The 22363-nt window shown below is 49.8% G+C and overlaps 1 protein-coding gene across 1 annotated transcript in view; it reads right to left on the reverse strand.

The window, feature by feature from the left end:
* Window positions 1–22363, reverse strand: part of pcsk7 (proprotein convertase subtilisin/kexin type 7) — a 23811-nt gene continuing 1448 nt past the window's right edge. Inside the window, exons 2-16 of the mRNA XM_066711503.1 lie at window positions 20649–21064; window positions 19957–20091; window positions 18806–18971; window positions 17677–17767; window positions 17204–17258; window positions 11611–11749; window positions 11218–11318; window positions 7523–7690; window positions 7301–7408; window positions 6993–7095; window positions 4819–4975; window positions 1982–2076; window positions 1643–1736; window positions 1347–1464; window positions 1–1062 (exon numbers count right to left, since the gene is read on the reverse strand). Of these exons, the coding sequence (XP_066567600.1) occupies window positions 751–1062; window positions 1347–1464; window positions 1643–1736; window positions 1982–2076; window positions 4819–4975; window positions 6993–7095; window positions 7301–7408; window positions 7523–7690; window positions 11218–11318; window positions 11611–11749; window positions 17204–17258; window positions 17677–17767; window positions 18806–18971; window positions 19957–20091; window positions 20649–21023 (2217 nt within the window). The 5' untranslated portion in view covers window positions 21024–21064 and the 3' untranslated portion in view covers window positions 1–750. The remainder of the gene's footprint in view (window positions 1063–1346; window positions 1465–1642; window positions 1737–1981; window positions 2077–4818; window positions 4976–6992; window positions 7096–7300; window positions 7409–7522; window positions 7691–11217; window positions 11319–11610; window positions 11750–17203; window positions 17259–17676; window positions 17768–18805; window positions 18972–19956; window positions 20092–20648; window positions 21065–22363) is intronic.

Raw genomic sequence — 22363 nt, forward strand, 5'->3', positions numbered from 1 at the left:
TGGTGTTTTTTAATTTTTTTATATCTTTAAAAAGAAAAAACAAGAAAGTGTCTCAAGTATTTAAATATTTGATCCTCTGCAAACAAAAAAAACCTCTGTCCCACTCAAATACATTTACATCCCCTCCCCATATTGCCATCCCCCAGAATGCACCCAATTAGAAAATAAAGCGACCTTAAAAACCACCAAGAGACCCACCCACACCCTTTTACCCAACCACCACCACCCCGAGGTGCAGCAGGGCCGTTTTCTGGGGCGGTCTGCGGGTGAGGGCAGTCACGGCTGGGCAAGTAGTAAAAAGGCAGTGTAGTTTGGCCACAGAAGAACTGTCCTACAGGAAAACAGCCGAGAAATGGGGCCCAACTCCTGCCAGGTCTTGAGGGGTCCCCAATAGTCCAGAGCTGCGCTCTTGGGGGGGTGCTCCTGAGAACGGGAGCTGGCATGGACTCCTGTCTTCCAGTGTGTGTGTGTCCCTGTGAGAGCACTAGCTGAGCACGAGGAGACCCCTCCGTTAGCATGCTGGGAGGCGGGAGGTCCGGACATCCATTTGGTGTGTGATTTGGCACCCAAGTCATCTGCCCATCGTTGTCAGTGTCTCTCCCAGTGTGCCCGTCTCTCTCCCAGTATCCCAGTATCTTCCTCCCTCCGCTCCGGACAGCCCTCCATCCAGCCCCGCCCTTCCCCTCCGCTCTCTGCACACTAGATCTCAGTGGGGGGAGGGAGGGAGGTGGCAGGTGGAGGGGGGTGCGGCTACGTGCTGGGGACCCCGACAATTAGGGGGACTTTCTCTTCTTCTTCTTCTTCTTCTTCTTCCTCCTCCTCCTCCTCCACTGCTCTCTCATTCTCCAGTTGCAGTGTGGGGGGTGTCTGGGGGCCGGAGGCGCTCAGTCTGTGCAGGGGGATTACGTCCTCCGACTCGGGGCTCTCATCCCCGGCTTCCATACCTCCCTTGCCAGGTCCCTGCCGGCGGCACAGCCCCCGCCAGTCCAGGTGAGCCAGGCTGACCTCCAGGGTGTAGTATAGAGACCAGAACAGGGCGAAGCAACCCAGGAGCAGCAGGGACTGGAGAGGGGGGAGAGAGAGATGGAGGGAGGGAAAGTAGTTGGAGAAAATAAAATGGGGGGGGTGAAGAAGGGATAGGAGAATAAGAGAGTGATGTTTGAGAAAGATTAAAGGAGGGTAAGAGAGGAAGAGCAAGAGAAAGAGGGGCAACAGGAGAGAGGAGATGTCAGTACACATACAGAATGTCCAGAACACAATTGAACAGTGAGCGGCTTGAAACCGGAACAGCCGTGCGGAGAAAGAAGGGGGCCACCGCACAGCCAGGGACTGTGGCTCTCACTCACCTTCAAGCTGTTTGAGGTTAGGGGGCTCACAGCCTCAGGTGGGATGTCCAGGCCGGGGGGGCAGGGCAGAGAGAAGCCCGGGTGCAGGTACTGCCCGCCCATCGCATCCTCCACGTGGCTGGGGGCCAATCACAACACAGCACTGTCACACACAGGCGCGGCCCTTCGACTCTTTCAGTCTCACACTGAGACGGACACGCACACACGCACGCACACACACATATATACAAACTGATCGAGTCAAACGACACAAATGCAGACAGCACACTCTGCCCGTCTCCCAGCATGCCCCTCACCTCTGTCTCTCCTTCACAGCCTCATAGGACAGAGACGAACCGTACAGAGTCAGCCTCCAGCGATTCAGGGTCCCAGGAACCAGAGCCGCTTCCCCTGAGAGCAAGAGAGGGATCGCAGTGAGTATCATCCAGAAGGGCAGTCCAAGACACCGCAGCTCTTGCAGTGTTGTGATAGTGTGAGGGGCCCCTGTACATCTACCCACAATGCACCCTGTCCCACAGCTGGGAGTGGAGCACAGCGGGTTCAGAGAGAACCGGACGGGGCTGCTCAGTGCGATAGAGAGAACACCCCTGGGAGGAGAAAAGCTGCCTGGTCTGTGTGTTGGTGTTCAGACTCACTGTGGTCGCTGAAGTGAACGCTGTACTGGCCCTCGGCTCGCTCCCCCCAGCAGCGCACCGAGGAGAAGGTCCAGTCAGTGTAGCCAGAGGGGTCCCTGCAAACAGGAAATGGACACTGAGGACAGGGTGAAGGGCAAGGGACGAACACACACACTGTACGCACTTATATACAGTACTGTGCAAAGGTTTTTGGCAGGTGTGAAAAAATGCTGTAAAGTAAGAATGCTTTCAAAAACAGACGTTAATAGATTATATTTATCAATTAACAAAATGCAAAGTGAGTGAACAGAAGAAAAATCTACATCAAATCCATATTTGGTGTGACCACCCTTTGCCTTCAAAACAGCATCAATTCTTCTTGGTACAGTTTATGAAAGAACTCTTCAGGTAGGTTGGCCAAAACATCTTGGAGAACTAACCACAGTTCTTCTGTGGATTTAGGCAGCATCAGTTGCTTCTCTCTCCATGTAATCCCAGACAGACTCGATGATGTTGAGATCAGGGCTCTGTGGGGGCCATACCATCACATCCAGGACTCCTTGTTCTTCTTTACGCTGAAGATCGTTCTTAATGACTGTCGCTGTATGTTTGGGGTTGTTGTCATGCTGCAGAATAAATTTGGGGTCAATCAGATGCCTCCCTGATGGTATTGCAAGATGGATACGTATCTGCCTGAACTTCTCAGCATTGAGGAGACCATTAATTCTGACCAAATCCCCAACTCCATTTGCAAAAATGCAGCCCCAAACTTGCAAGGAACCTCCACCATGCTTCACTGTTACCTGCAGACACTCATTCGTGTACAGCTCTCTAGCCCTTCGGTTAACAAACTGCCTTCTGCTACAGCCACATATTTCACATTTTGACTCATCAGTTCAGAGCACCTGCTGCCATGTGTTTTCCTGCATAGTTGAGTCTCTTGGCCTTGTTGCCACGTCGGAGGTATGGCTTTTTGGCTGCAAGTCTTTCATGAAGGCCACTTCTGACCAGACTTCTCCAGACAGTAGATGGGTGTACCAGGGTACCACTGTTTTCTGCCAATTCTGAGCTGATGGCACTGCTGGACATCTTACGATTGTGAAGGGATGTAAGCATGATGTGTCCTTCATCTGCTGCAGTAAGTTTCCTTGGCCGACCACTGCATCTACGGTCCTCAACGTTGCCCATTTCTAGTGCTTCTTCAAAAGAGCTTGGACAACACATCTAGAAACCCCTGTCTGCCTTGTCCCCTGTCCCTGGGAGAGACCTTGCTGATGCAGTATAACTACCTTGTGTCTTGTTGCTGTGATCAGTCTTGCCATGGTGTGTGACTTTGAGAGTAAACTGTCTTCAGCAACCTCACCTTGTTAGCTGAGTTTGGCTGTTCCTCAGCCAGTTTTATTCCTCCTACACAGCTGTTTCTGTTTCAGTTAATGATTGTGTTTCAACCTACATATTGAATTGATGATCATTAGCACCTGTTTGGTATAATTGTTTAATCACACACCTGACTATAAGCCTACAAAATCCCTGACTATGCATGTGTACCTAGAAGAATTGATGCAAAGGGTGGTCACACCAAATATGGACTTGATTTAGATTTTTCTTCTGTTCACTCACTTTGCATTGAGTTAATTGATAAATATAATCTATTATCATATCTATTTTTTAAAGCATTCTAACTTTACAGCATTTTTTCACACCTGCCTAAAACTACTGCACAGAACTGTATGTGTGTGTGGAGAGTTGAGTGCAGAGCAGACAGTGTGTAGACTGTGTGGACAGTGTATAAACACTGAGCCTGGGGAAAGACAGCTCTCCACACAGGCTCTTGAAGGGGGTCCTGATTTACAGGCAGTGGAGACAGAGGGCTGCGGGGGGGGGGGGGCTGGGGGGGGGTGTGTCTGTGAATGTCGAGGAATGACAGAATCACAAAGGCAGTTGATAAACATTAGCTAGGAGCCAGTAGGCACATTTACATGGCCATTTCTGATCCGGATCAAATGCATCGGTAGCATTTGATCCTGGCAGTGTGGACGCCCGACCGGCTCAAGTCCCAGCATGCACTGCGGTGGCGTGTGTTTTAAAGGCAGGTGGCAAATACCCTTCACATCAGTGGAGCAGATAAGAGAACATTTCCCAGCTGCCCCTATTATAAATAAAATAGTTAAAATTAACACTAAATGGCTTTTTATTTTATGTTATCAAAAATATATAATTTTATTTTTTATTTTAAATGCTTAGTTGTGAAAAGATATGCAGATGCGTTGGTTTTACTTGTTAGAATAATTTGTGACGAGATTAAGACGTGATATATACATATGATTAAGATTGGACTTCCAAGCTAATGTGGCAGCGTTTGTTTTAGGCAGGAGGCAGACCTGCATCAGTGGCGCAGATCAGAGACCCTTCCCTGCTTCACTTATTATAAATAAAAAAAATTAAATGAACACTGAATGGCTTGTTACTTGTTAGCAAAAAATACATAATTGTATTTTAATTTAAAATGCTTTGGCTGCAAAAAGTAAAGTACCGGTACATTTGATCGGGATCAGTGGTGTCGTGTCCACACTGCGGTGTAGAAGCACCTAATGTGTCTTGCCCATTTTGGGGGTGGGGTGGGGGGGGTTCGGTGATTGAGTGAAGGTAGAGGGGAAATTGGAGCCATTATCTTTGAATGTGTAGCTGTGTGGTGACGAGCCACTGCCATCGGCCACTCTGGACAGAGGTACGAAATACACACAGAGTGAGGCAGGGCTTTGCGTCAGCTCTTTATTGCCATTAATATGTACATGGTGTGTGCATAACATGTGTATGGTGCATATGCTGTGTATACAGCGTGTAGAGGTGGGTCTCACGTGTCCATGAAGCGCCGGGCTCCGATCAGTGAGGACATCCCGCTAGGGCAGCTCAGCATGATCTCTACGTTGCCGCGGCGGGGGTGGGTCATCGTAATAGTGATGGCTACGTGCTCCAGCGTCTGCATCCCTGACTGCTGAAGGTCTTCTGCAGTCACTGCGGGCAGGAAAGAGTTAACACCAACAGTGTTACCGCATAGATATACATACTGGCACTGTACACACAAACACACACACAAATACAGGGACACACGCACGACACACTGGGCACCAGACACACAGCAAACACTTATGTTAAATCTGTTAATTTCTGTTAAATTATGTTAATCTGTTCATGTTAATTTCCAGAGGTCAACTGGGGAGTCAGGTGGCTCTGTTCCTTTAAGAGAACTCTTGCTGCATTGTATCCCGTGAATACAGGCCCAGCACAGCCACACTGCGGGCATGGGAAGGACCTGAGCCAGACTGGCAATCCAGAGGAGAGTCGAGAAGAAGGTTAAATCACAACTGGCTCAGCGCTCTCTCCCCCTCCCTCTCCCACTCCCCCTCTCTTTATTTCTCTCTCTTTCTCCCTCCCTCTCTCTCTCCATCTCACTCCCTCCCTCCCTCCCTGCTTCAGTGTAATTCCTTGGCATTTCCTCACTCGATGTTTGTTGTTGCAGCTTCACGCTACATTTCCTTATAGGGAAGAACACATTCCCGAGGGGCAGGAGAGAGGGAGCGGGGGGACTGGGACAGAGAGGAGGAGAGGGAGAGATGGGGACAGATTGAGAGAGAGAGAGAGCGAGAGAGATAGAATGAGACAGAGACAGAGGGAGATTGAGGGAGCAACAGGGAGAGACAGAGATTGAGAGAGAGAGAGAGAGAGGAAGCAGTGAGGGCAAGAGGAGAGAGAGGGCAGTGAGAGAGAGAGAGAGGAGACAGGAAGCAGTAGCAGGCCGGGACTACACGACCAGTCCAGCACAGCCCTGTCCTGTCCAGTGTGGAAACTGCTTTGTTGCCCTGAGCTCAGGCAGTGCGGACCGCAGCCGAGATCAGGGGAAGCGGCAGCCTTTACCCCGGCTAGTGTCAACACCTGGAACGCGTTACTTCAAAGAACCTACACGGGAGACCCTGGGCGTAACACAGCTCCCACGACAGGATCATGAATCATTGCTGGGGCGCCGACTCTGATCTCGCTGCCAGGAGCGCTGGGGTGTCACCGCAGACCGGGCTGCTCACTCTGCACTGTGGGCATGACATCATGTTCTTAGTGAGGCGTTTAATCGCTTGTCGGCCGTAGCGATATAGGTTTCCTAGCACAGCTCAGAGCACAGGGGAGTATGAGATAAGGAGACAATGAGGGAGAGAGGGAGCGAGGGGAGGGCGTCAGGGATAGAGTGAGGAGAGGGGCCGAGAACAAGAGAAGAGGAAAGAGAGAGGGGGAGCAAGGGAGATGGAAAGTGTCAGAGATTGAGGAGAGAGGGAGAGGCCAAGAACGAGAGGAGAGGAGAGGAGAGAGAGAGAGGGAGCGCTAAAAGGAGGGAGAACGAGGGATGTGTTGCAGTCCAGTTAGAGTGACACGACGTCTCTGGAATCACAAACATTGCCTAAAAAGGGCAGATCAGAAAAGGAGGCTGGCTAAGAGAGAGAGCCCTCCTCCTCCTCCTCTTCCCTCCTTCACTCTCTCTCTCCCGGCTTCCTGCGTCTCCGTGTAACTCAGCAACAGTTTGCCACAGCCGGCTGTGGTCAAAGTCTTCACAGCCCTTAATTAGCGACTCATGTTACTGGAGGTTGTCTTCAGTCGGAGGCATATTTTTAGGAATCTGTTTCTCCACAGACGCAATGGGAACGGCAGCGCAACATTTTCCAGTACAAACCATGTGTTCGACCAAAGCGAGGGTCCCAAATTTAAACACACAAAGCTTTGCACACCCCTTTGTCTCAACTCAACCAGCGCCCTCCAACCCAGGTCCCAGAGATCCCCTGTCCAGCAGGTTTTGGAGTCACCCTCCTATCACCAATTTACAAAGACACGTATGAACCATGGACTGTAAACGGTGGACTCTACCAAGCTGCATATTGGACTCCCCCACTATTTTTCTCCTTCCTGACACGAGGACTGTCCGTCACCTCGCTCGCCCTCTCCATTACCATCCCTCTCTCCTCTCTGCTCCCCATTTCCTGCCACTCACCATTCCAGGTGAGACTGAGGCTGTTGGGGAACGCTGGGATCACCGTGCCCAGACTCTGCTCTGGACTCTGATAGGAAACCAGGAACGGCACCGACTCCCAAACCTGCCCAAGAGAAAAGAGAGACAGAGAGAGAGAGGGAAAGAGAGTTAGTGTGCAGTACAGTCTGTGCCTCCAGGGTCAGAGCACTGAGCGGCAAGGCAGCAGTGTGCAGTACAGTGCAGTAAAGTGTAGTGAGCGTGCAGCAGTGTGTGCAGTACAGTGAAGTGAGTGTACTGCAGTCAGGGCCGTGTGGTTGTGGGAGGTTTACCTTGGCAGCGTTGACGAGTCTCCAGGCGTTCAGAAGGCCGAAGCCGTGCTGGTAACTGTGGTGGAAGCCGGCACCGTTGGTCTCCCAGCCTGCGTGCCGGTCCTCGTACTGACAACACACCCACAGGGACAGACAGACCGGTAAATGACTTGCATAGGAAGGAAAGACAGCCCCACTCTCCTCCATCACTCTCTACGCACAATCATTAGACGCAGCCCTCACCTTGGTGGCCGTGTGGACGATGATGTGCTGCACGTCTCTCCAGGTGAGGCAGGGGCGCACCTGCAGCATGAGGGCCACCATGCCCGCAGCAAGGGGGGCGGCCGCCGAGGTGCCCGTGTGCCCGTCTGTGCAGCCGGTGCCCTTCTGCAGGTCCCAGTCTGATGTCACCTGATGCACACACACACGCACAGAGGGGTCAGACATGTGTACATGCACAGAGCACACGCACACATGTGGACGCACACGAAACCTGATCATACACACGCACACACATGGCTAGAGTGGGCATTACAGACACTGACAGCTCAATTCCACACACATACATGCACAGATCTACACGGCCCTGTTTCCCAGACCGGGGGCTGTGACTGGCTTGGATTTCTGTGCCTTTGTTTGTTATTTATTCCGTATAAAATAAAAGGTCAGGTAAAATGCTTTAAAAAGGTTTAACACTTAAAATATCAGCACGTACACAAGGCAGGAAAACACTCATCTTGTCTATGTCCAGTTTCGGCATTGCTAACATTTGCCCACATGTAAATGGAGTCAGACTGAGGAATGCATTGGGAATTCCGGATATTTACACAAAGCATGCATTGTACACACAGAGAACTGGGTTATATATATATCGTGTACACACAGGCACGCACGCACACACACACAACGCTTTGTTAGGCGAGAACATGTCCACCGGATCAGCACGGATGACAGAGGCGATGAGAAATTCCACTGTGTACATACTGAGAGAGTTACAGCACTACGGCCCTCCTACACTCCGCCGAGGGAGGCTGTGATTTATTACTGCTCAGACGAAGGCCAGGACAGCACTGTCAACGGCAGAGCAGGACAGAGGGGGAGGGAGAGAGGGGATAGAGCCGTCAGATTTATAACTGCACTGACAAAGACCAGGACACAACTGTAAACTGCAGAGGACACAGAGAGAGAGAGAGAGAGAGAGAAAGAGAGAAGGGGAAGATGGGAGGAGGAGAGTGGGGAGGGAAGTGATGGATTGAGCAAGCCTCCCTCCTTCTTCCTCTCCTCTCTATCTCCCTTTCACCCTTCACTCTGTTGCTGACAATCCGCCTCCGTCTCTCTCTCGCTCCCCGTACAGCCCAATCCTTCGGTCACCAGCTGCCACCCACTCTCCCTTTCTTTCTCTCTCAAGCAGTAGTGATGACTTCATGTCTGTCTCCCCAGTCTGACTCCAGGTGACCCCTGCTCACACCCACTGGTTGGACGGGCCAGACGCCTAGCAGACCACTGCAGCCCAGGTACGCCCAGGAAACAGGAAATGAGATGAGAAGTCAGCAACCCTGAACTCACCGATAGACACAGTGCAGACCCATACACCCTGCTGCACGCCCAGTACAGACTCAATACTCACTGATAAACATCCAGTACAGACTGATACGGTTATATTTTAAGAATATACTACTTGAGGCTCAGGAGACATTTGTACCAAAACTTAGCAAACTGAGGACCAAAAAACAGTGGCCAAAATGGGTTAATAGAGGTATGCAAAAAAATATCAAGAGAAAGAAAATGCTGTATAGCGCATAGAAAAGGGATGGAGACAAAAACTAAATACAAAGAATATGTTGAGCTGCAAAGAGACCTTAAGAAAGGGATCAGGAAAGCAAAGAGGGAAATAGAAAGAAACATAGCTATTGGAGCTAAAACTAATGCAAAGAGCTTTTTTCAATACTACAACAGCAAGCGGTCAATAAAGGAGGAAGTGAAACAGATAAAGGGCAAAAATGGAAGTATCTTCGAAAATGAACAAGATGTGGCAAATGTTCTAAATGAGTATTTCACTGAGGTTTTTACAAAAGAAACAACAGATAACATGCCACAGGTTAACAACCAGTCCAGTCAAATCGTAAGAGAGATCAGGATAATGAGGAGGAGGTACTAACGGGACTAGCAGAATTAAAAACCAACAAATCACCTGGGCCAGATGGGATATTTTCAACAATACTTAAAGAAATTAGGGAAATTATTTATGGGCCGCTAACTCAAATATTCCAAATGACACTTAGAACAGGGGATGTGCCAACTGACTGGAAGACAGCAAATGTCAAACCAATCCACAAGAAAGGGGACAAAACTGAGCCAGGAAATTACAGACCAATCAGTCTCACCTGGAAAAAATTATTAGACAGAAAATAGAGGAGCATCTTAATGAAAACCATATTCTTGGAGATAGTCAGCATGGGTTTAGACGAGGCAGATCATGTCTTACTAATTTATTAGAATTTGTTGAACATGCAACTGCAGCTGTAGATCATGTGAACGCATATGATATGATACACTTAGATTTTCAGAAAGCTTGTGATAAGGTTCCCCACCAAAGACTGACCCTCAAATTGGAAGCTGTAGGCATTCAGGGTAATGTAAGTAGATGGATTATGAACTGGTTGATGTCTAGGAAACAGAGGGTGTCGATTAGAGGAGTCGCTTCTAACTGGAGTGAGGTTGTTAATGGAGTTCCACAGGGATCAGTACTAGGACCTTTGCTTTTTCGAATCTATATTAATGATCTGGACTCTGGGATAGTTAGCAAACTTGTCAAATTTGCAGATGATACTAAAACAGGTGGCTCTGCAGATACTTCTTCAAACAGAGAGGCGTCACAATCTGAACAAACTCCCCAGCGATGTGGCTGAAGCTGAAAATTTGGGAACATTTAAAAATCAGACTGGATAGGATCCTTGGATCACTCAGTTATTAATGGACACCAAACGAGTAGGATGGGTCTAATAGCCTCCTCTCAATTGTAAACTTTCTTATGTTCTCATTATACACATGCAGTTCTCACTGGCTTTCAGACTCAAAGCACAAGGAGGGGGTGGCAGGAAATTCAAACAACACACTAACTTCTGAGTTGCACTATATTAAATTACAATCAATCTGTTCAGGACTCACACTCACACCACTGACCCATTTCTCATTCATTTCTGAAATGGGAATTGTTGGCAGAGATTTAAAATTGGAATAGGAAGTGAGAAATATCAGTTACAGAACTGGGATTGTCTAGACTGGAGTGAGGTTTAAAAGTGGAACCGGAGTAAAGACTCGGACCCCCCCGCTCGGCACGCAGAGGGACAGGGGGTCAGCGCGGGGCCCGGCTCCACACCACACGCGCTGACATCACCCCCCCGCCACCGCGTCACCATGGACACGGCAAACAAACAGCAGCAAACACAGAAAACCACAGGAGCGCTCTCTCGCTCTCTGCCATGTAGACTTCACCCCCCTCTCTCTCACTCTCTCTTCCTCTCTCCCCCTCTTGTTCAGTTTTTATAAGCTACGACACGATGGATTGCTTTTGGCAACGCTGCAAAGTCTCAGCAAAGACGTGAACACGGGCACAGAAGGCAGTGCCCCTGCTGTCAGAGTGTGTCGATGAGTGCGTCAATGTATATGTGTCTTGTGAGCACGGCCTTCTTGAGTGTGTATCAGTGTCTGTCATGTTGCGTCTTCATTGTGTGTTGTCGGTTTGTGTTGTCATTGTGTGCTTGCCTGTGTGTGTGTGTGGGGGGGTGTTTCAGGGTGTCAGTATCACAACATCAGTATCCGAGTCAATATCAGTACTGTGTGTCAGGGTGGGTCGGGGTCAGCAGCAGTGTCAGTGAGTCACTGTTAGTAACTGTGTGCATCAGCGGGTCAGGGGTCAGGGGTGCTGTGGGACTCACAATGCTGCGCATCTGTTTGTCTCCACTGCTGAAGGTGACAGCCAGCATGGAGGCGCACTCTTCCGCATAGAACGGCATCCTCCCGTTCTCATCCACCGCTCCTGCAACACACACACCAAGTTAACACTGACACTGTGACACACACAAACACACACACGCACGCACACACACACACACACAGTTAACACTGACAGTGTGACACACACATACAAACACACCGAGTTAACACTGACAGTGTGACACACACACCGAGTTAACACTGACACTGTGACACACATGCGAGCACACACACACACACACAAATTAACACTGACACTGTGACACACACACACACACTGACATGCAGTGAGCTGTCAGGCGTGTGTGGGGAGCCGGAGTCCCGGAGCGCCTCACCTATGGTCACGGTGTAGATGGAGTTGGCATAGCCATCGTAGTTGCAGTTATCTCTGAACTGGCCCCCATTGCCGCTGGCGACCACGAAGATGCTGCCGAAGCCCTTCCTGCCGGCAATGACCCCATGCTGGAGTGCTGCCTGAAGGATAGGTGGACAAGAGGGAGACACACTTAACGCCACAGGCACACCGAGCACCACAGAGGCACCGAGCGCCACAGGCACACTGAGTAACTAACTATGGCAATAAGACACTCTTTGCATAACAGTGTGATCCAATCCAGTAGTGACAAGACTGTTGTACAGGCCGCACTGTGCCGGTGAAGCAGAAAAATAACATCAGATTTCATCTCTTGTATCTCTCTACACAAATGTGACCACACTCGGGCAACGAGTGGAAATATTCACTGGGAGAGAGTGTATGTGTGTGTGTGTGTGTGTGTGTGTGTGTTGGGGGGGGGATGGAGTCTTTAATCTACTGGGCAACTGAGCAGCTGAGATGGGTTTGCACATACTTTTTGCTTCGTTAAGTAACTGACACGAGGCGAGCAGGGAGACGCTCAAAGCTATCTGGTCTTGCAGCCGAAGCTTAGGACTTAGGAAAAGTAAAAAGACAAGCAATCATTCTGCCCCCACCCCCCAACTCCCTCCCTAAGTCTATCTTACTCTTTCCTTCTCACTCTTTCCCTCTCTCACACTCTCATTCTCTCTCTTCCCCTCTCTCTTTTCCTCTTCCCCTCTCTCCCTCTCCCCCGGCTATGTGAAAAGCAGCGCTGGCCGGGAAACTGGCCAGAGTTTATCCGAGGTTAAAGAAAGCAGAGCCAGATCGGCAGCGCAGGACGAGTCTTTGCCGACACAGCCGGTCAAGAGCGCAGGAGAGCAGCACAAGCAGATGGTCAGGATGGCCTACTCTCTCCTCCTCGCGTTCCCTCATTTTCTCCGTTGACCCACAGACACAGTGCTCCCGAGCCAGGCAGGAGGGGAAACAGGAGGGGCTGCTGTGCTCACAACCAGAGTGTACTGATCAAACACCCATCCATGTGCAACATAAAAGACACCAGGGCCCAGGACTGGTCCGAGAAACACTTTCTGTGGAGTGGTTGTAAAAAACAGCAGGCACTGCTTTATGCAGGGAGTGACGGGAGTGTCTGGACCCAAATACCCAGCCAGGGAAGGAACAAGATAGACTGGTCAGGGAGCTTTGGGCTGCTAACGGGTTGCACAGTTTCTCAGACACCTGCGTCCAAGGCAGAGTGGGACACCCCCAGCCTGCAGTACTGCACCTGAACCGAGAACCACACAATCACAACGGAAACACAGAACGAATGACTGAAGGACGAATCACAGGGTCTGAAAACCTAGAGAAAAACAATACTGGCAGGTCATGGTGCCCCACAAACAACAACACACCCACGACAGCAAAAACACCTCTGGTACAATCCAGTTTGGATTTATGGTGTGTGTGTGTGTGTGTGTGTGTGTGTGTGCACGCTTCTGGTGTATTTCTACAAGTGTGTTGTGCACAATAATTTTCCTTTGCTGACAAACACTGATGTCAGTTTGGATTAGTGGTGAACTGTGTGCGTGTGTGTGCGTGTGTGTGCGTGTGTGTGCGTGTGTGTGCGTGTGTGTGTGGTCTGGTGTATTTCTGTGTGTGTGCTGTGCAAAATAATATCCTTCTGCAGCCAACGTATGCTAGGCTTTGCATCAGCCAGTGGGTCAACCAGAAACCCCTCTCCCCTCCTCACAAAACCACCCCAAGGCCAGCCCTGCCTAGCCCTGCCCTGCCTGGGACAGTACAGCACAGTACAGTGTGGCACGCTGCTGCTCTCTAGAAACCCATTACAGAACAGTAGGGCAGACACGCCAGCCCCTATTAGCTGGAATCACACAGCTTGAACTATTTTACTGCTCCCACAAGTTTCCATATGCCGTGCCAGACACAATAAGGAAAGGGAGCATTACACAGAGATTGCAGGAGGCGGGGGGGGAGATGGAGCCCATCAGGACTGGTTTGGGCTGCCAGTAGCTTGTGGAGCACAGAGGAGCCCCCCAAGCCCCCTGACTGGACTGGACTGGCCTGGTGCCGAGGGGAACGCCATGCCCGGTCTCTGCCTGCTTCAGGCTCTGGCGATGGAGAGTATGTACACACACAGGCCTCTGTCTGGGGCTTTGCAGAGTGGACTGGGAACGATTCACTGGAGAACTGCGGTCCCCAGCGGTCACTCAGTCCTGCTCAGTGAGGCAGCGGGTACAGTATAGTGTACAGTATCTGTACAGCGCCCAGCCTCTCTCACTCCTACTGTATCAGTAAGGAGGTCAGCATGGCGCCTAGTCTGCCAATGGGGCACAATGGAGGGGAAGGTGAGGAAGAGAGACACAGAGGATGATGAAAAAAGAGAGAGAGACATAAGTATAGGGACAGAGAGGCCCAGAGAGAATGATAAAGACAGGCAGGCAAAGAGGGAGAGCCTGATTTCTGTGCAGGATTACTGTTCCTCCCGCCTCTCACATCTGGAGCCCAGACGGCCCGGCTCAGAGGGAGTCTGTCATGCTGCCTAACGACTGCGCCCGGCTGTGGGGGGGTGACTCACATAGACACCTCACCAGCTCTCACTGGGAGACCCGCAGTGACCAGCCCGGCTGCCGCCACTGGGACAAAAACGCACACTGTCACACCTCGTTCGGGCCACTTCCTGCTCCTTCTGCAGGTGTGCACAGACCGTAGGGAGTCAGTTTGTGTCTTCCCTCGGCCCGTGAGTGGAGCGTGTGGCCCACTCACCAGAGGTCCACTCAGGAGAGGCCCGTAAAAGGCTGTGCTGAGGGATGCGTTCTGTGGTGGAGAGTGGAGTCGGAAACCCCGCCCCGCAGTCACAACCCACAGTGACACAGTGCCAGAGACGGCAGCCGGAGATAACGAGGCAGCCCAACAGGAAGCGAAACAGGAGACCCGAGCATTACAGCACAGCACAGCACAGCAATCACTGACTATATTACCAGAAAGACTATTATTCCAGAGGTCACGTGTTGTTGTACGGGGGGGCAACCCCATTCCTGGAGAACCACAATCCTGCAGGTTTCATGGGTCTTTCTACATCAAAAGGCATTGAATACCTGGCACTCATGACTAACAAACTCATTAAGTATAATGAGTAGTTAGTAGGGGTGTTTTCACAAGCGTCACCACTGACATTAACATCACGGTTTAAAAAAAAAAACAACAATGAATTGAAAATGGAAAAAAAATGAAGAGTTCAGTTAACTTTAACTACATTCCCTCAACCAGGTTTATTTTTATGGGACACGACTCAATTCAAGAAAGACATCGCTGCTCTAGAGGCAGTTCAGAGGAGAGCAACCACACTTATTCCAGGTCTGAAGGGAATGTCCTACTGAGAGACTGAGGAACTGAACCTTTTCACCCTGGAACAGAGGAGACTACGTGGGGACTTGATTCAAGTCTTCAAAATCATAAAAGGCATCGACCACATCAAACCAGAGGAGCTTTTCCAGATCAGCAGGGACACACGCACCTGGGGACACAAATGGAAATTGGGCTTCAAGGTGTTCAAGACAGAAAACAGGAGACACTTCTTCACACAGAGAGGCGTCACAATCTGAACAAACTCCCCAGCGATGTGGCTGAAGAGACAATTTGGGAACATTCAAAAATAGACTGGATAGGATCCTTGGATCACTTAGTTATTAATGGACACCAAACGAGCACGATGGGGCGAATGGCCTCCTCTCGATTGGACACTTTCTCATGTTCATGACAACTTCCCATGTGTAACTCTCTCAAACACTACCTTGCCAAGCACAATGATACCCGAGTGTCTTTAAATACTGCTGCTGTCCTCCCACGTGCCAATGACTGACAGTCCGGTGACAGTGAGTCATACAGAACAGATAACAGGAACCGGGCTGCTGTGAAACCTACAACCACAGAGATAAAACCGCGTCGCAGTACGACAGTGCATTATTCGGCCCTGTAGCTCCCCGATAATACTCGCCCTTCTTCAAATAACAAATGGCACTTGGCTCTGGGTCACACAGCCGTCCCTGGTGCAATATTTGCACTCGGCAAACAAGCCACACAAAAGAGAACCAGGATGAGGGACTGGCCAGCGCTCAATTGAAGCAGATCTGTGTGTTATATGTGTTCCAGCACGCAACCTTGGCTGGGGGTGGGAGAGCCGGCTGAAGACCATCTCCGCCTCAGTTTGGTTCAGGGTGCAGGGAGGGCTTTTCGAGTTGGGGACGGGACAGTCAATGGTGTCACTGCTGTGTGCTGCTGTAAGTGACCTTTCTACCTGACTCACTGCTGGGTTTATGACAGAATGCAGTGTACACAGCCCTGGGGAGAATTAATAACCTAATAGGCAATCCAGTTATCCAGTGAACACGAATGAGTAACTGAGAGAGAGAGAGAGGTGCCGTGTCTCAAATCACACTTATATATGACAATAGGCGTTTTTTGAGTGTACAGACAGAAAAGTGCATTCACACTAAGAAAGATGACCAAATAAAGTACACTAATGATACCCGGATCATACCCTAAATTCGGTGTGGAAAGATGTGCACTCAATAGGTTCCCTCACGCACCAGGCAGAGGAAGTGGAGGGAGCGATCGAGGCTGAAAAACTTTTTCTAACATGGCGGACAACCAAAAACAAACAAACAGGCTAATTGGCCAGTACGTGAAGATGAAAAATAAATGTAATTCAGAGAAGACAAAAATGTCTCCTGTGCGACAAGCAGAGCTATGCATCATTTCCTGTAAGTGCAAGGGTTGTGTAAGTGCAAGTATATGAATTTAACAGTTTTTTTTAGATAGTATACTACATAAACTATATTCCAGGATGATTAGTATACTATCCACGGTTGAGTGCAGTCCGTAGTATGCGATTTGAGACCGCCAGAGAGAGAGAGAGACGCAGCGGTGGGACAGCGTGGAGTGCAGTGCCGCTCAGTGTCCAGACTGCGGTACTACAGGCAGGCTCAGAAGACACAGTTATTTTAATTACTAATCAGTGCGTGTGTTTTCAGCAACCTCTTGTATCTCAGCAAGGAGACGCCAAAAGTTACAAAACAGTCAGGGGCCCATGTGTGCAGGGTGAGAGGACAGGAAACAACCACTCATTGCAATAGCAGGGTGAGAGAATACACCTGGCTCAGGCCAAGAACAGAAGTGAAAGATAAAAGGGGAACTAGAATTACGGTTTTATGCATCTTTCCATGTAAAATACAACAAGCTGGGAATAAAACGATACATATAGTTTAGTTTTGGGATTTAATTTCAGCTGGGAGGAAACCTGAAATGGCAGTGGAATAACTCCGGTGTTTTCCACACGGCCGCAGACACAGCGATGCTTCATGTCAACTATGGAAACAAGGACTAATCTAGTGCTTTTGTAGTTTTGCAGATACGCGCCGCGGTGAGCCACAGAGACTCCTTCATCCGCTACTCAAGACCTCGACTGTGGGACCCTAGTGGAGTCTTCACCCTGACCCCTCGCCTGGCCTCACTGCTCTCTGTGCCCCGACAGCCCGGCCCTGGCCGTTGGGGGTGGGGGGGGTGAGTCGAACTCTGACCTTGCCCAGTGGGTGGGGTCCGTCCACAGTCCGGCCATCGTCATCGGGGCCCCAGCTGAGGGAGAGAGGGATGGAGGGGGTGAGAGAGGGGGCGAGGCAGGTGTGGTGCACAAGAGGGAGACATTTGTGCTACTGGTCAGTCAGACAGAGAAGACAGGGGTCTGGTTGAGATGACAGCGAGAGAGAGACAGAATGTTAAGACAGCGAAAGAAAGTGACTATTTGAGGGAAAGCATGAGTAATGTAATGAGACAGGGTGGTTCAGTGTGAGACAGAGACACAGCGGGACCGTGTGGAACAGACAGTGAGAGACAGACACAGGAACAGTCCAGCACACTGTGGCCAGTGTGGTTATCGGTTGCTAATACTGTGGTTGCAGTGTTTTACAGTGTGCCAAGTCTGCTTTACACAGTGTTTTACAGTGTGCTACAGTGACCGACAGTGAGACTGTTTTTTTTGTTGGGGGGTCTTTACCTGCAGCTGTATACATCGTTGACCTGGTAGTGTTTGTTGAAAGCAATAGCTTCCATGCTGTCTGTCAGAGGGCCGTCCAGCACCCTGATACCTGCACACAGACACACACACATACAGAGACACACAAGAGTACACATCACAGCGTTTCAGGTTTTGTATCTAGCCGACCAAAACTTCATAGCAAAACCCCTTTATTATGATATGGAAATCTCAGACTACAGCTTAAGAAAGTTTACAAATGAGAGGAGGCCATTCGCCCCATCGTGCTCGTTTGGTGTCCATTAATAACTAAGTGATCCAAGGATCCTATCCAGTCTGTTTTTGAATGTTCCCAAATTGTCTCTTCAGCCACATCGCTGGGGAGTTTGTTCAGATTGTGACGCCTCTCTGTTTGAAGAAGTATCTGCAGAGCCACCTATTTTAGTATCTTCTGCAAATTTGACAAGTTTACTAACTATCCCAGAGTCCAGATCATTAATGTCGATTAGAAAAAGCAAAGGTCCTAGTACTGATCCCTGTGGAACTCCAGTAACAATCTCACTCCAGTTAGAAGTAACTCCTCTAATCGACACCCTCTGTTTCCTATACATCAACCAGTTCATAATCCATCTACTTATGTTACCCTGAATGCCTACAGCTTCCAATTTGAGGATCAGTCTTTGGTATGGAACCTGTTCTATTCCTCCCATAGTGTAGTTATAGTGGACATTTTTGTTACATACAGCTTCCCTTTCAAACCTCAATTTCCTGCAGCAATGGTATCTTTCAGCCAGTGATTCTCTCTTCTGATTTCTCTCCTTCAGGTATATCAGTGTATCTATATGCTTTTCCTCTTTTCTCTCTCACGATGACAGCGTGTTGGTTTATGTCCGTGCTGCCGGTATTGTTTATGTCCATATACAGGAAGAGGGATTGTGTGAGGAAGTGAGGCTGCTGAGCACTGATCTGTCTCTGGGGGTCATAGACAGAAGGACTGGTCTATAATAGGCTTGGCCTCCATCTTCCCTTCACCTGCCACGTGTTTGTCTGTGGTTTAACTCAACAGAGCAATTTAAAACCAGGCGCTGGCTGCACACTACACCCTGGGTATCGACTGACACCAGTATAAAGTGATGCCCCGGCCTCTGACCTGCCACGCGGCTCCCATAGGCCACGCCCACGGCGCAGAAGCTGTTGTTGGGCGCGGCAGCGATCTCCCCGGCGCAGCGTGTGCCGTGGTGGTTGTCGCTGTGGGCGTCAGGGTGCGGCATCGGGTCGGGGTCATTGGAGTTCAGGTCATAGCTGCCCTCCGGACTCTGGGGAGGACAGACGCACTGACACTCATACACCGGTACACACTGACACATGCTAACTGACATACTGGCACAAACTGGCACTCAGTAACATTTTTACATGGATTAATTGACACTAATACACTGGCACACACTGACATGTTAATTGATACACTAAGAACTCACTGACAACGAACAATTAAAAGGCATAAACTGAGACAATAACGGTTGCTTAAACTTGTACACAATGTACACAATTTTCATGTCTCAAAATGAACACGCAACACTATGAATGCCAATTGACAGTTTTCATCTTTCTCCGAGACATGTATTGTGAACATTGATTGTAAATGCCGGCTACAGGACTTTCACTTTGTGTGCTGATTTGATTTGAGATGATCACCAATTGTTGATCATCTTTGTTACAGACCATACCATAGATCGCCAACAGGATTGGCAGCAAGTTATGTGTTCTCCCGCGCCCTCTGTTTAGATTTACACATTTCCAACTTTATTTTTTGATATAACGCTATTTGGTCTAAAAAAAAAACTAAATTTGTATCCTGCCTCTATGGGTAACTGATCGTGTTGGCAAAGTGAAGCGATTTAGTTTTGTCCCTCCTATGACAATAATAGAAGATCAAACAATACAAAAATACATAATAGAGATCGTTGACAAAAGGTGGTTACAAGTGAATGAAATGCAATACTTACTTACTGTAATGTTATTGACTTGACTTACTTTTATAATTATTTATTTATTAGCAGACGCCCTTGTACTTAATGTAACTAGTGATTATATATTGCACCACCTTTTTTTATAAAAAAAAAAAAAAAAAAAATCCCCGTCATTCAAAGTGTCTTATTCTGCGGAATTCCGCGGGAGGAAGAGAATTCTGCGGATGAAGGCAGATTCTGCGGCAAATTCCACGATCGCGGGATTTCTGGAGGGACTCATAAAGACACTGACCAAAACATCTGCTCTTTGCTGTAACTCTCTCATACTCACATAGTTGGGCTGAATGTCCTGCAGGGTGTGCTGGACCCCGTCGTCAACGACAACCACTGTGACCCCTGACCCTGTGACATTGCGCTCCCACACCCCTGTCACATTGATGTCCATGCCAACCTTGGCCTTGTTGTGCTGGAGAGAGAGAGAGATGATAGGGTACACCAACTGACAGAGAGACAGCCTGAGAGACAGGTATGAAAGGCACGAAGGCAGACTGACAGTCACACACAGCCATTTAGCGTGTCAGACAGTCAGTCAGAGTGTAAGTCAGTTCAATTAAATTCAAAAAAGCTTTATTGGCACGACTAATTCACATCAGTGTCCAGTGCTCAGGAACAGTGCAATGGGAACAACCAATACAGAAATGATGCCTATACACTTTGTATAGAATCATTGCATACACATAGCGTCACGGACCCAAGTGCGCTTTACCTCTCTCACCAGCGGTTGAGTCAGTATGTCAGGCACACAGTGCGAGTGTCAACCAGTCATTGCGTCAAACAGTGCGTCACTCAAGCACTGTCACTTTGTCATTGAGTGAGACTGATAGGATGTCAGTCAATCTGTCAGCATGTCTGTAACTATCAACCAGTGATTGTGAACCAGTCAGTCAGTGTATCAGACAGTCAGTGAGACAGTGTATCCGTCAGTCGGCGTGTCAGTCGGTCAGGGAGTTGGCGTGCTCTCACCAGGTGCCACTGCTTGGGGTATTTGGGGTCGTTGAAGGCCAGGCCCCGCTTGGCTCTGCGCAGGAGCTGCTGCTGTGAGTACCAGGTGACTGTGGGGTGTTTGGACAGCACATGTGCCGCTCCCTGGCCTGCCCAGGTGCCCGGGCACAGAAGGTAGTGCCCCTCCAGCTGCCCGATCTGCCCCCGGCTCTCCAGCCCGGCGTCTGCAGCCACGCGCAGGGCCAGCTCATCCATCGTCGCTCTGTCCTCGCCCCCCCCCAGGCTCAGCCGCACCGCCCAGCCCTGGCCTGATCCACAGGACTCCCCAGAGACAGGGGGGGGCGCAGTGATGGTCAGAAGCAGCAGGGGGGGTAGCAGCAGGGCGGGCAGTGCCATTGCAGCTCAGAAACACCCCCACTACTGGTGCACATCAGAGCCTGGGACAGGGGAGTCAGGCAGGGGGGAGAGTTGGAGAGGAGGAGAAAGGGGTCAAGGAAGAGGTCAGAGAAGTGGAAGAGGGAAGAAGAGAAGAAGGGAGAAGTCAATGACAGTTAACAGCAACACACAGAAGCACAGTGACAGGCCCCCCCAGCGGAGCAGGGAGAGCTGCGGAGAGGGCCTGGTCTGTGAGAAAACAGGCCGGAGAGACAGAGCCGCACAGACAGGCATTCATAGAGTGAATCACAGTCTGAACCAGGTTTTTTCAGTACAATTAATCTTTTCTTGGGATTTGTAATGAGCCGATACATCGAGTGCCGGGAGCCTCTGTACTCGTGATGGCTTCCTTTCTCTCAGGGACGGCCTTCACAGGATGTGCACTATATTGCCAGCCAAGGCATGAAGTGATAGCTGTTCGTAGTGCACTTTGCAGGGTGCTGCGAGTCCATGTCCTGGTCTGAATCCGTGTCTCGGTCTGTGTCTGTATGCGTGCGTGTGTGTGTGTGTGTGTGTGAGTCTCGACGTGTCAACAGCGTGAACGGTGTTTCAATACCCCAGTGTGACTTAATAGATCAGTGTCTTGGTGCATCAGTGTCAAGAGATTGTGTTTGTCTGAGAATGTGTGTTACTTCGACCTAGTGCCTCAGCACCTCGGTGTGAATCGAGTGCCTCTCTTTGTGTATCAGTGTCAGAGTGTGTAACACTATCTCGATGCATCAGTGTCTTGCTACCTGGGTGTGATTCGGTGTACCTTGGTGTGTGTCAGTGCCTCGGTGTGAATCAGGGTCTCTGTATTTGTCAGGGTCTCAGTGTGAATCGGTGTACCCCTGTGTGTGCGGGTGAGTCCAGTGCCGCCTGTGATGAAGCTCGCTGCAGTGTGAGATTCCCAGCACAGCAGCCACATCTCACAACAGCAGCCTAGGCCTCTGAGCAGCACTGAACCAGGCCCTGACACCCCCCTGCTGCTCAAACTGCCTCACCCACCAGCACACTGTGTGCCAAGGGTGTGCGCCGCCCACAGAGCCACACTGGCGGCTCACGTGATAAATACCCACAGACCGTGCTGGAACACCGATGCACGACTACACTGCACAGAACAACCTGAGCCTGCCTAGACCGGATGCCAAGCACTGTTGTGCAATCCTTGAGTTGTGCACTGGCTGGACGGCGGCCTCTGTCTGTGTCTGTGTTAAGTTTCTCTGTGCCACTCTGTGACTGGTGCAGGGCCTATTAAAGTATAGTTTTGATATTGCTGCTGGGCAATAATAATAATAATAATAATAATAATATCCCTTTAG

This window comes from Amia ocellicauda, chromosome 1 (genome assembly GCF_036373705.1).
Source record: "Amia ocellicauda isolate fAmiCal2 chromosome 1, fAmiCal2.hap1, whole genome shotgun sequence".
NCBI classification, from domain to species: Eukaryota; Metazoa; Chordata; class Actinopteri; order Amiiformes; family Amiidae; genus Amia; species Amia ocellicauda.